At 34.7% G+C, this 13655-nt stretch overlaps 1 protein-coding gene across 1 annotated transcript; it reads left to right on the top strand.

Annotated features, from left to right (window-relative positions):
- The first annotated feature begins 1779 nt into the window (after window positions 1-1779).
- On the top strand, window positions 1780-12387 carry LOC130711719 (beta-glucosidase 40-like). The gene is made up of 13 exons (XM_057561438.1): window positions 1780-2116; window positions 3055-3121; window positions 7911-7969; window positions 8106-8181; window positions 8680-8751; window positions 8832-8919; window positions 9163-9418; window positions 9833-9948; window positions 10286-10509; window positions 10623-10654; window positions 10974-11076; window positions 11856-11964; window positions 12063-12387. Exons 1-13 carry the CDS (start codon window positions 1985-1987, stop codon window positions 12235-12237), a joined length of 1509 nt encoding a protein of 502 aa, XP_057417421.1. The 5' UTR covers window positions 1780-1984; the 3' UTR covers window positions 12238-12387.
- The last annotated feature ends 1268 nt before the right edge of the window (window positions 12388-13655 follow it).

Here is a 13655-nt window from a genome sequence, read left to right as displayed (position 1 = left end):
AAAAAAAAAGGGTGTGTGTCGCTAACATGGTTGGCAACATTGAAAAAAAAAAAGATGTATCGCCAACAAGATTGGCAACATCTTTAAAAAAAAATAAAAAATAAGCATATATCCAATGGTGGTGGCGATAAATGTGGAGAAAGAAAAAAAAATAAAAAAACACATGTATCGCTATTTGTGGTGGCGACATTTGAAAAGTTATCTGGATACTGCTAGCAACACTGGCGATATACACCAAACCTGTAAATAAAAATAAAGTTGCACTATATCGATAATTATTGGTAGAAATTATACTAGTGACGTCAAAAAAGCCCCAATTCACGATCTCAAAATCTGTCTAGAATCCACACCCAAGCAAATGTCATACCTTGCTCCAATATTTATATTGCATTAAACTCACAAAACATGTTGCACAATTTAAACCATATACATGATGTGCATTCAAGATTTTTTTTTAAAGTATGACCCAATATCCATTAAATTAAAAAATATGGAGGATCAAGGAAACATGATCGGTTAGCCAAAAATATTTAGTCGGATAAAGTAATACTTATCTTTCAGATGATTTATTTCCTCCTCCCTACTTTCGCTTCAGATTGTTGGAAATAGAGAGAGTATTGTTGTGCCGTGGCGAGCCGCTGTCCTGAAGCAAAATTTCCGGCGAACTCCAGTGTAAATTCCAACTGCCGGTTTTGCCCTCAAGGGTTTATACAGCTACGATCTGACCCATGCACTCGAGGCAAACTGTATGAAGCCTTCACTAAATATTGCCTAGAATAGGAGTAAAACAGGAACCCTAGAGTAGAGTATTTTCAAGAGAGTGGAGGATGTACTACCCAGTAATCTCACTATATGGTGTGTACCCGGTAACTCTGTATTCATGTTACTAATGTAACGACTAAGAGAAAGACCATCACCATTAAGAGTCCTTGACCAAATCAATTCTGATTGATTAAGAGAGAGCTAAATAAACGTAAAGGCAATTGAATTCCAATTATTGTCAATAAATCATATTAAAAGGCTACCAACAAGGCAATGGTAATTTCCTTGAATTTATCCCAAATTGGTATTACGTGATCAATGAAAGTAAATGCTATTTATTGTATTTGATTGTCATTTACTCACAAAAATTTACCAATGACTAATGTCCATGAACTGAGGATATTTCCTTTCGTTTGGCTGACGCTAAAAGGCTTATGGATCGATGGACCTTAGATAATATCGATTGGTGCCAACGGTAAGTATATATATAAATTCATAAGCGATAGTGTTTGTATAAGGTTTAATTATGTTATTTATAATATACTGTTAAACTTTAATCAGATAAGTTTGCTACTTATTACAAGCACATATTGAATTGGTAAGGACAAACTATTATTCTTAAGAATTTTGCTTTTCATTCACAAGAATGGCATGATTATGTTGGTAGACGACGGTTTATAAATATCTCTATAAATAATTTATGGATACCATACGGTGGCATGCTTAATTAGCCCATGGATGATGGGAGCCGAACATAGATGATTTTATTCAGAAAGATTCAAATATATATATATACACTAATCTATGTGAAGCAACCTATGGATACTGACAACGATAAAGACAGACAGAGTAATCTTATTGAGGGGACAGAAAAAATATAATAAGAGGAAGAAGAAGAAAAAAGAAAGAAAACAGAATGGGAAAGCAATCATAGTATTCATACATCATGCGTGTGAGTTTCCGTCTTAGGCGAATACCCAAAATGACTATTTTTTTCGTCACAACCCCACCACTAGATTGTAGGCATATGCAATATACCTTCCCCCTTTCACACTCTCCCTCCCACTCCCATTTTCCATAATAGATTTTTGCTTTACATTTCCCCTCTTTCATTTCCTCTATAAATATACTCCACAAAAGTGATAATAGGCCTATCTCAAATTTGTTGCAAACAAACAGAATCTTGTTGTTTCTCTCTCACTCTCCATCATCTAAACGATCCATGGCTTCGAGAGTCATTTTTCTCGTCTTAGCAGTGATAGCATCATTTCAGATTCAAATATGTATATCACAGATACACAGAGCAGACTTTCCAAATGGCTTTATATTTGGCACCGCATCTTCAGCTTTTCAGGTTGGTACCTCCTCCTCCTCTCATCAATATTTAAGCATTAGATTTTTCAGTTTCAGTTTCAAGTTGAAGTTTGATAGGTTAAACACTCCATTTTTATTAAATTTAATTTGAACTATTTTTATTTCTATCTTTCACCTTCCTTTATATCATATCACTTATTAAATCTCATACTTAAATTAAACTTTTACCATTTTTCTTATCTTTCTATTTCTTTCATCCTTCTACGTCTTCCCTCTTCTTCAATAGGTGTGAAAGAAATATTAATCTTTGGTAATAAAAATGTTTTTTTTAATAGTAACTTTTACATATATTGGTTTGCTATATGAGGTTTTCTCTCTTTTTTTTTTTTGAGAAGCTAGATGAGGTTTTCTCTTTGATTAAGTTAAGCGAAAGACCAAATCAATGAAGTTTGGATTGAAAGTTTTTTTTTTTTTTTTTTTTTTTGAGAAGATGAGGTTTTCTCTTTGATTAAGTAAAGGGAAAGATCAAATCAATGAAGTTTGGATTGAAAGTTAAAAAAAGAAAGAAAGAGAAAGATAAATAAGCGAAACTGAAATGTGCTTTTCGCATGGTGAATGAGCTTTTGTCGCTTCTTTTTCGGGGCATGAGCAAGAGGTTAGCGTAAATGAATGAAGAGAGATAATAAATGAGAAACGACACACCATATAATGTGTCTTTTATTAATTATGAATTAGAGGACAAAATTGGTGCCTAGCTTGTGTTCGATTAATTTAATTGCTCTATAAAGGTAAACCCACTTTGTCAGTCATTGTGCTCTTATAGCAAAAATTTATGCTTTGTTATTTGATTTTTTCAAGAAAATAAAATACTTTTATATATATTGTATTAATATGAAGTTTATAATAATTTTATAAAAATAATTCAGTACGAGTTATTTTTTGACTGCATATCTTTATGGTATTGTTTACTTTGTCTAGTACGAAGGAGCAGTGATGGAGGACGGAAGGGGACCATCTGTCTGGGATACATTTTCGCATACTTTTGGTAAGAAGTAGTTATAAGGATATTTTGTATATGTTTAGATACATTTTCAACCTACATTAAAATATATTTCAACAAGAAAAAAACAATATAGAAACTTATTTTAAAGAAATAAATGTTGGATTTGATGAAAGAACTTTCCAAACAATATTATGAGTTGTGAAAACATTATATGCATATGTGGAATTATAGAAACTTATTATTTTAGTTTATAACTGGGACCAGGTTAGAGCATCTCTAACCCACAGTTGTTTATATGATTTACTTATTGTTATTCACGTGGGCTTAAAATGCTACATATGATATAACTCATAAATAACTGGTGTGCTCCAAACACATGTTCTTCTTTTACTTTTAACTGAGTTTGATAGTACTGCATCAGTTTTTTTTTTCCTCTTCTTTTAAGCATAAGCCAGTTGAACTTGAAGTATGAGAAGGAAAAAAAAAATCATTTTTATTTGAAAACTAGGTTAGGGATGGTTGCTTGCTCAAGCGCAACGTTGCTTAAATTTAAGCAACTATCAACTCTATGTAGACATGAGCGCAAAAATTAAGCAACTTTCTTAGCCTTTACATCCCCCAATCCTATCACTACCAGGTTCAATACCTCTAGAATCTAATTCTCCATGTCCGGGTGGTTGGATAATAAGAATAAAAACTAGGGATCCTAGCAGCCACCGTGTCACGAACAACTAATACAAATGCTATGACAACGTCCCTCATAAATTCTTTGTCCTCCCCTTTTCACGTAATTTGTGTACCTCGACAATATGTTTTGCTGCCCCTAGAACCTCCTTGCCTTGCTCTTCTATATAATATCAAGTTCTACTTTATCTGCCTCTTGGATGGCTAGATAGAGCGTCCTCTCAGAACCTACCCAGAGGAACCGCTTCAGCTTCCACACTAGCTAGACCGCCAAGGCCTGCTCCACCGAGATTCTCATGGCGATGTTCTAGACTTGGGACTTAGAATGTGGGCCATAAGGAGTGACTCGCAGGTGGTGGTTAATCAAGTGACAGGAAAATATCAGGTGAGAGATTAGCACATGAATAAGTATGTGAGTCCTAAACACTCGTTATAGATGCTCTTAGCACGCAGTTGGGTTATATATCACGGTGCATGATCCCTTCCTAGCAGTTTAATCTGATCCTGATTCCTAGGGTTAGAGTATTTCCTATTATTTATAAGCCTACTCAGATCAAAACTAAACTAATTGATTCTCTTGCGCCTATCGGCCGACTTTAAGCAACTTTCACATTTCCTGCTCTAATCCCTAGTCTCCGGTGAACAACTTCTTCTTTTTTTGATTTTTTTTTATAAACATTCGGTACCCGGTCACCCTTTCGATATCGCCAGATTCGAGATTTAGTCACAGTTAAGGCTCCTCATCCCTCCCCAGAGTGTATTGTGTGAGAATCGAACCTGAGAGTTCTTCCCACACACTCAGCCCGCGTTGCTAACTGAGCTACCCATCTTCAGTTTTTTGTTTTAATACTCATAAAATTGAATGGGTTCCTCTTATACTGATATGAGGGTATGGTGGTATAGATTGTTTTTTTTGGAACACTTTCTTGGTGTCAGGTTGGACTTGGGATCAATTTGGTGTGTGATGCCAAAGTCTTGGTGCTTTCTATTAGATTGCATAGAGTTGTTTTTGGTTGCTCATTTGGGAGAGCTTTGTTCCCATATGTTGGTTCTAAATAAATTTCAATTTCTATTTTCAAAAAGAAAACATTTGACCCATGAAGTTTAAATATCTCAAAAGTGACTTATATGTCTTCTTCTTTGTTTATTGGCCACGACCATTTTTCAGCCACTATTACCATATTCTTGTTGTCATGTTTTTCTCAAAAGTGACCCTTTTCTTCTTCTTCTCAAACCGTTCTACCCTCCTTGTTGGGAACTAAGAGCCAAAATAAAAATAAAAAAGATAAATAATAAACTCACAAATTCAATGTAGTGTGGTATATCTTGCTTAAATTTCCAAACTCAACCAAATATTTTATTACTTAACTGCAATTTTGTTACAGGAATACAATTGTAAGCTCTTAATTCAATTTAAGGACAAAATTGCTAACACTCCCAATGTAATTTAAGGCTCGAATTGCAAACTCTTAATTTAAACTACTCGATGTGGGTCTTGAATGAGAATTGATTTTCTCTACTTTTTTTTCTTTTCCACACTACTTAATGTGAGACTTTGATGAATACTCATACTTTATAACAACTAGTCATCTCTTCAATCAAAGTTTCACATTGCTACACTCTGTCATTAATTTTATCTCCATTGATTAAAAGATCATCCTTATAACAAATCACATTTATAGACTAAACACTCTTCAACTTTCTTGTCTTCCCCTCTATGCCGCCAAAATCTACCATCCTCGACATTTAACTTGTATGTGACCAAACTTTTCACCGTAAAAATATTTACTCGCTGTAATGGATTCAGGACCAGGACCAGGGGTCAGGGGTTCAAATTTTTCAAATGAACACATCTGTAAAAATAAATTAAAAACAACTTTAATATGTTTATACATTATAAATTATACAAGTCATAGTTGTCCTCTACGTGATTCCATATTCTGAAATTGTTGAACAATAAGCTCAGAGTCAATGTTATTGAATACATCACTCTCAATGCAAGTTACTAAACAAATCAGGGCTAAAATCATGACCTAGGCAACTTTATATTACTCAATTATAAAGACAGCAGAACTTCTTTCCGAAGGTACATAGGACAGGGCATCATAGACGAAATGTAAGGCATATTGGCAGAATAATAAGAAAATAATCCCAATTATAAGATCAATTAATAGGCCCAAAACTCATTACTTTTCTATCTTCATTTCCTTAGCTTTCAAGACTTGACCTAAGAATGCCAGATCAATTTAGCTTCGATCTGTCCCTGGGTTCCTCTTACCCTGCAAAACAGCAAAAATATCCCTCACTCTTTTATCGTTGTTTTCTTTTTACTTTTCGGATATATTCTTTATCATCAAGTCACAGCTTCAACAAAAAATTTCCACAGCTTCCAGAACATGAACCACAAATCTTAGATATACAAGTTAAAGTAGATGCTTATTTGCAATGTAGTAAATGGTAAACATGCAATAAGTTCAATAATAAACCAGCACAATTATATGCTCCCTTTTAAATTGAATCCAAGTCAACTAAGGAATAGGCAGCAACATAATTATAGCTTTTCATGTCAAAACTGTAGTGGGCTGGCGAGCCCCTAGAGGGGCAACGCCCAGGGTTTGCCCGCCTAGTGGCGGGTCGCCTAGCTAGTAGGTTGGTCATCAACCAGCGAGGTCCAACCAGCCCATTAGAGGTTCTAGTGCGCGGGGGCCCAACCCCCCACCCTTATAAATAGATAGCAGATACCATTTGTAAAGAACTTTTTGCTCATTTGATCAATACATTCATGAAATTCAGTTACTCTCTCTAACTCTCTCTCTAGAGCAATCACATCACACTCTAGGTACTACCCTATCTCACAATGTTCATAACAGAAACATTTAGGTCATTAATCTTATTCTACCAAGACAGTGGATATTGAAATAAACTGCAATTTCGTACCCAACCAAACGCAAAGGGTAGGTTATTCCCTGTGCCCAATGGAACAGTGGCTATCGGTGGTGGATGAGATAATTTGAGATCACAAACAACTTCAAGCAGCCAACCAGCTGTTCCATCTCCCCCTGCAACCTAAAAGGCAAGAACAACAAGCTACATATCATAACATATCAGAACAGAAACTCTAATCAAAGACCATTCCAACACAAACTGGCTAACAAACACGGAAACAAACACCAACCCATCAAAGATTTATATAGCTCACAATTAACTTCAACCTCTCCATGATCTCTATAGCAAACTGATCATCCCGGATCTTGAGTCTTTCCAAATTAGCATACACTGTTCTCTACACCTTGTCTGGAGCATGTTCCCCCAAACCAAAAACCTGGAAATTTACATTGCCCACTTAGCCCACCTAACAAAATATGATAGACCCACATTTACAAGAACTTTAGACAGCTCATGAACTTAAAATTTGTTTAAATGAAAACACTTCAGACACACAAGACTTGCCCATACCTGTTTTTCATTGATAACTGTACGATATGTTTGTAAAAGGTCCCCTCCGAGCTGACCACCACTCTTGGAGTTGACAAAAACCAGCACCAGACACTGAGGTACTTGACCACAATCGTTGTCAACCAATTATCTTAAAAGTTTAAGCTTTTGGGTAAGGGTCAAATGAATGGTTTTATATTATATTCTAACATCAACTACTCTTAGAGTCTCACATTGGTCACTTCATCCCTCAATAGAAATAACTAAGCTTTTCAGAGGTCTTAGGAACCTGCATTGGAGGAACAAGGTCTCTTCAATGAATAATTGCTAATTTAAGGGAATCTATATGTTGGTTTCTTAATCGACTCACACGCCATCCCTAAAGATAATTTATTTGAACCAACATATGTAATTAAGCATGTTAATGTTTTCTTTTATAATGTAATATTACTTATTTGACTAGCTAAGGCAAGAGGTATTGTGTGTTTACCACATGTATAAGAAATGTGGTTTGAGGATGCATTTGAGATGTGTGTACATTGATTGGTTGTTTTATTCCTGCCAACGACAAATTTATTTCATACCATTTTACTAATTTCATGTGTTACTAATTAGAAACTAATTAATCTTCGCTGTCTCAAATGCTTCATAAGCATGAAATCGTTTAATGCTAAAATGCTGGCTGATCATTAAACTTTCCATTTTGTTATAGGCAAGATAACAGATCACAGCAATGCCGATGTAGCTGTGGATCAGTACCACCGATATGAAGTATGTAATGATATAAATTTAGTTTGTGAACCCTTGTTATCTACCGGTTATAACTCTTCTGAGTCCTATCCCTTTTTATCACTCTAAAGTTTGGTCAAAGGTTGTTTCTTTCTTATTGAATTGTTTGTTCATGCAGGAAGATATACAACTCATGAAGGACTTGGGGATGGATGCATATAGATTTTCTATTTCTTGGACTCGGATTTTTCCCAGTAAGCATTTTACATCATACTGTTTATCTTCAATATAGTAAGTAATTGGTTCAATGCTATGTATTGGCATTGAGTTGAACAGAGTGATGCATCTTACAACCCCATTGCAGTTAGGTATTAATTGGTATTAAATTTTTAGCACATTTTGATTGATTAAAAATGAGTGATTGATCAACTTAATCCCTCAATAGATTTTGCCGCTCAGTCCCTCGAAGAAGGAAAAACGTTTAAAAGTCTCTAAATGTGTAAAGCATCGGCAAAGTTAGTCTCTATGGTCAATGTTGGTCCTTGACTGATGTTTAACACATTCAGAGACTTTTGAATGTATTTACTTCCTCCGTGGACTAATTTGCTTATGGTAAAAATTTTGATGGACTAAATTGACCATTTATTTGGTTAAATATGAAGGTCATGCATTTCTAGCAAGTACATTGAAAGTTATAGTTATGTGTGCATGACTTCTAGAAATTGATCTGAATTCATAAAACTCTGTGTTAGATGGATCTGGCGAAATCAACCAAGCAGGAGTTGATCACTATAATAAACTCATCAACGCATTACTAGCCAAAGGTTAGATCTATGACTACTATCTACATCTTAGAAAGAGATGCCTTCAATGCTTCTAATGGCTTGGTCCATTACATATGTAGGAGTTGAACCGTATGTGACCATGTATCACTGGGACCTACCTCAAGCTTTAGAAGACAAGTACAATGGATGGCTCAGCCCTGAGATCATGTATAGAATGTTATACATAATATTAACCATGTTTTTCACAGTATTCTTACGATGAAGTTATAAGATTGTCCAATTTTGAAGTGTTCCACCGATCGTCCACTATTAATAGCTCTGACGATCCTGAGCCAACAGTTATGAATAGTGAATCACCGGTGGACCACTTCAAAATTTGTCCACCATGTAACTCTCTCTTACAATGTGGTAATAAAAAATTGCTTATATGAGGTTTTGTGTGCTCTATAGAAAGGACTTCGCAAATTATGCTGAGACATGCTTTCAGAAATTTGGGGACAGGGTGAAGCACTGGATCACATTTAATGAGCCTCATACATTCACTACACAAGGATATGATGTTGGTCTTCAGGCTCCTGGACGGTGCTCAATTCTCCTTCACCTATTTTGTAGGGCAGGGAACTCTGCTACGGAACCTTACATTGTTGGTCACAATGTCCTACGTTCTCATGCAGCAGCCGCAGAGATTTACAGGAAAAAATATAAGGTAAAGCTGTAAAGATATAAATATTGTGGAGACTTTAAATTAGTTAAATGAAATTTACTTTTGTAGTTTTAAAGTTGCAATCTTATTGGTTTTTGTTTGAATTTTGAGTGAATCTAAACGAACATTTGCTCAATCCAACCTTTCAAATCTATTGGCTTTTGAACCTCAGAATTCCCGCGAATGTATATTAGGGACGAAGCTAATAGAGAAGCAAACACAGTCGAAAGCAATAGAATGGATCATATTAACGAACTAGGCGAAATCTTGTTTTACTAAAACTTGAATTTTTGGGGAAGTTTTTTAGTATAGTATTGGTATTAGATATTTTAATCATTTTTCTTATGAAGCTTATACAAGTTCTTGAATTGATTTAAAGCTCATTAAAATGACTAAAATAACTCTATTACTCCTCAGAATACACAGGGTGGAGCATTAGGGATAGCTTTTGATGTCATTTGGTTTCAGCCAGCAACAAACAAACAAGAAGACATTGAAGCAGCTCAGAGAGCTCAAGATTTTCAGCTGGGCTGGTACGTCATTCACATAGTACATTGGGGAAAAGCACAGTGAGGCAAACTCATGGTGGACAGTCGCGACGGTTAAGGAAGTTGCTCCTGTCCATTGTGACTTTGACTCCACTGTGATTTTCCACCATCTACCCAAACATGCGTCAAACTTACATGTTTTTACTGTGGGAATTGACGAATGTCTGAATAGGAATAAGAAAGGGACACCTTCTATGCAGATTTGTATTAAAGACAACAACTCAAAATAAGTCCTCCAATATGTCTCAATCATATTTACATGTAAAGATTAATAAAATGTAAATATTAACCAAATTTGAGATGTTAAATGTCTTCATGACAGGTTTCTTGATCCATTGATGTTTGGAGATTATCCAAGTTCAATGAGAAGTAGAGTAGGAAGCAGGCTACCAAAATTTTCTCCATCGGAGTCTGCTTCTCTCAAGGGTTCAATAGATTTTGTGGGAATCAATCATTACACCACATTTTATGCACGACACAATTCTTCGAATTTAATTGGGATCGTGCTCAATGATACCATTGCAGACTCCGGTGCTGTCACGCTTCGTAAGTTTTAGACCAAACATTCTTCCAGCCATCAATTTCTTTATCAGTGTGAGCTATAATTTTGACCTTTGGTGATGCAACTAAGTTACTATTTTCCTCCCCTTTGTTTTCAGCATTCAATGGTACTAAGGTTATTGGAGAAAGGGTAAGTCTTGCTAATGTGAAACATATTTTGTCTCATTGATTTACTGTAATGATTACTCATTGCCTGTTGGCTTAAGAAATAAAACATAATCAGATTGGATTTTGCTATTGAAAGATACTAAGCTTACAACATGTTTTGATCAGTTTTTCTTTCCTGGAATCAATTATGGAACCTAGAAGCTACTCACTTAAAGTGCATCCCAGAATTGATTTTGGGATTACAATCAATTGTAAAAGGATTTTCAAACATTCACATAGTCTATATATCACTGAATTTCTCTTATGAGTCAACGACATGATTTATAAATTCTATCTTGCAGGCAAATTCTATATGGTTGTATCTTGTGCCAGAAGGTATGAGAAGCTTAATGAACTACATCAAACAAAAGTATGGGAACCCTCTTGTTGTTATCACTGAAAATGGTAACCTTCAAATTCTTACAATCTGTCTAGATTCTAGAGTGCAATTTGGTATTAAGAAATTTAAGTGTAGGAGAATAAACATAGTCACTATTGGGTGTTTTACGATAAGGAAAAACACTATTCCCCTATCACCATTTTATACCTGTGACAACACCCTGCAAAATCAATATAACTTTAAAAAAAAAAAGTTTACCTACAATTATTTGAAAATGATATAATTTATGGGAGAGTAAAAGTTAAGTGTATAATCATGGATTTGGATTCTGCAATTAGGGTCATCCATCATTCACGCATTAAAGCATTTTGTGTGGTCTGATCAAGATTAATGACTCATATTCCAATTTACTTATTACAACTTAAAATGAGAATCGTCTGATTAAAATCTGGCAACTCAAAATGCTTGACTGCGTAAATGTAAGATTTTTGAGGCAGCAGAGAATCCAAATCTGTATAAGCACAACGGGAATAGATGCTCTTTTATGATAAAATATAACATTTATTAGCTTGCACTGATGTATAATAGTAATTTTTAGGGACCAGCTAATATGATTTCAATTTTCAACATTAAATAGTAGAAGCTTAAACCTTTCTCTGTGTTTCTCTAGTACTTTGACATCACAGTTGTGTATTTTCATGCTGCATAATTTGCGAGAGAAGATATTTTTCTTCTTTCATTTTTTTCTAGCCTGCCCAACACTTAATGTGTTATTGGTAAGAACATGAAAGTTCCAGCAAAGAATAAAATTTGAGCTAAATCTTCATTCTCATGGCTGTTACAGGAATGGATGATCCAAATAATCCATTTATCTCCATTAAGGATGCTCTAAAGGATGAGAAACGGATTAGATATTACAATGGCTACTTATCTTCCTTACTGGCTTCTATCAAGTATGTAGTAGTTGTTATTACTTGTTGCTACATTAGAGTCCACGACTATTTTGATGAATATAAACTCACTAATGAAGTACTGATTTGGCTAACTGCAGAGATGGTTGCAATGTGAAAGGATATTTTGCATGGTCACTACTAGATAACTGGGAGTGGTCTGCTGGATACACTTGTAGATTTGGTCTGTACTTTGTTGATTACAAAGACAACCAGAAGAGATACCCCAAACAATCTGTGGAATGGTTCAAGAATTTCTTGAAACCAACAAAATAGTTGTAAAAATACATGATTGTATTTGGAACTACAGAATTATATCGATTTCAGTTTCAAATTTATTAGATTTAGAATTTTATGTTTGAAACTTATTGTAACAATAACAATAATAGTGGAATTAATTTTTATATAGATCACATTCTCTTCTCATCTAGCCACATTTTTTAGTTCATTCATTAAATCAAGTCAAGACAATGTAAATTTTTACTTAATTACTATTTGTTCGGATATAAAATATTGAACTTGAGTGTATACTTAATTGATTATTCTGTTCTCATCCAGACACATATTTTTAATTCATATAATATAATTTTTTCTTACTGGACTATTTGTTAGGATATAAAATGTCTATGGACTTTGATTATGATGTCTTTTTCTTATTTGCGTTTGTATCCTCCTTCCTTAAAAATGGTTGGCATTGTACACCAATGGTGAGTACCTAAAAGATGCCCCCTATCAGTGAGATTGAGAAAGAGAATAAGGACTAGGGTTTAAAAAGAAGATGCACCTCAAAACTGTTAACCTTTCCCATATTTATGGAATAGTTGGTTTAAACCTAGAACGAATCTTTCATGATATTGGATGCAATCTCTACAGATATGAGATGCCTTATAAGATTGTGTTATCCAAATATCTTTGATTTTCTAAAGTAATCCTAATACACATAATTGTGACATACATCTCTTTTGGGGTGATGTGCTAGGTCTGCTAAAATTATTTTGTAATTGTTAACCACAAAAATTGTAACGCCTAGTTCAGGAAGCCGAAAATACAACCGTAGCATAGAAACTAAGCATTGGGGGTACAATCGAGGACATGAGAATTGTCATTGGCATAACATGCTGAAGTGACTAAATGGAGGCAAGTTTGTATGGAGATTCAAAGACTATGGAAGAAGAAAGAAATTATTTTGGAGCTTCTAGAATATTTTCACGTGCAAAGTGGCAACAGGTTCAGTTCCTTGATCATAGGGAAGTTAGTTTTCCATAGTTGGACCAGTCAAAGTAAAGAAGAACATTCAAACAAAAGCTTACTAGCTGACTAAGAGAGATAAAGCACTAGCATTCCACGATTTATGAGTCCTTGCAAGAAGCAGAACGCGAGTATGTGGTTAAGAAAAGGATGGAAATGGGTAAAGTCTGAGCAGGGTACCATAGTAGCCTTCCTCAAACCCCCGTTTTAAAAAATTACTCGTACTTGTCCCTATACCCACGTGGCTAGTAACTTGAATGTCTGTTTATCAATACAGAATTCATGCATATTATTTGTGATTTTCTGAGCTTGAATTAATTAAGTTTATGCATTATTTGGGTGAATTAGATGAATTCTAACATTTCACACCTATTTTCTTGATAAAAAAATATGTCACACCTATTTGGATTTTTGATGGAAAACGCTTGATTCTTTCTTTTTAGCTT

This window comes from Lotus japonicus, chromosome 4 (assembly GCF_012489685.1).
Source record: "Lotus japonicus ecotype B-129 chromosome 4, LjGifu_v1.2".
NCBI classification, from domain to species: domain Eukaryota; kingdom Viridiplantae; phylum Streptophyta; class Magnoliopsida; order Fabales; family Fabaceae; genus Lotus; species Lotus japonicus.
Note: the sequence above shows the minus strand (reverse complement) of the source record. Positions and strands in the feature narration are given on the sequence as shown.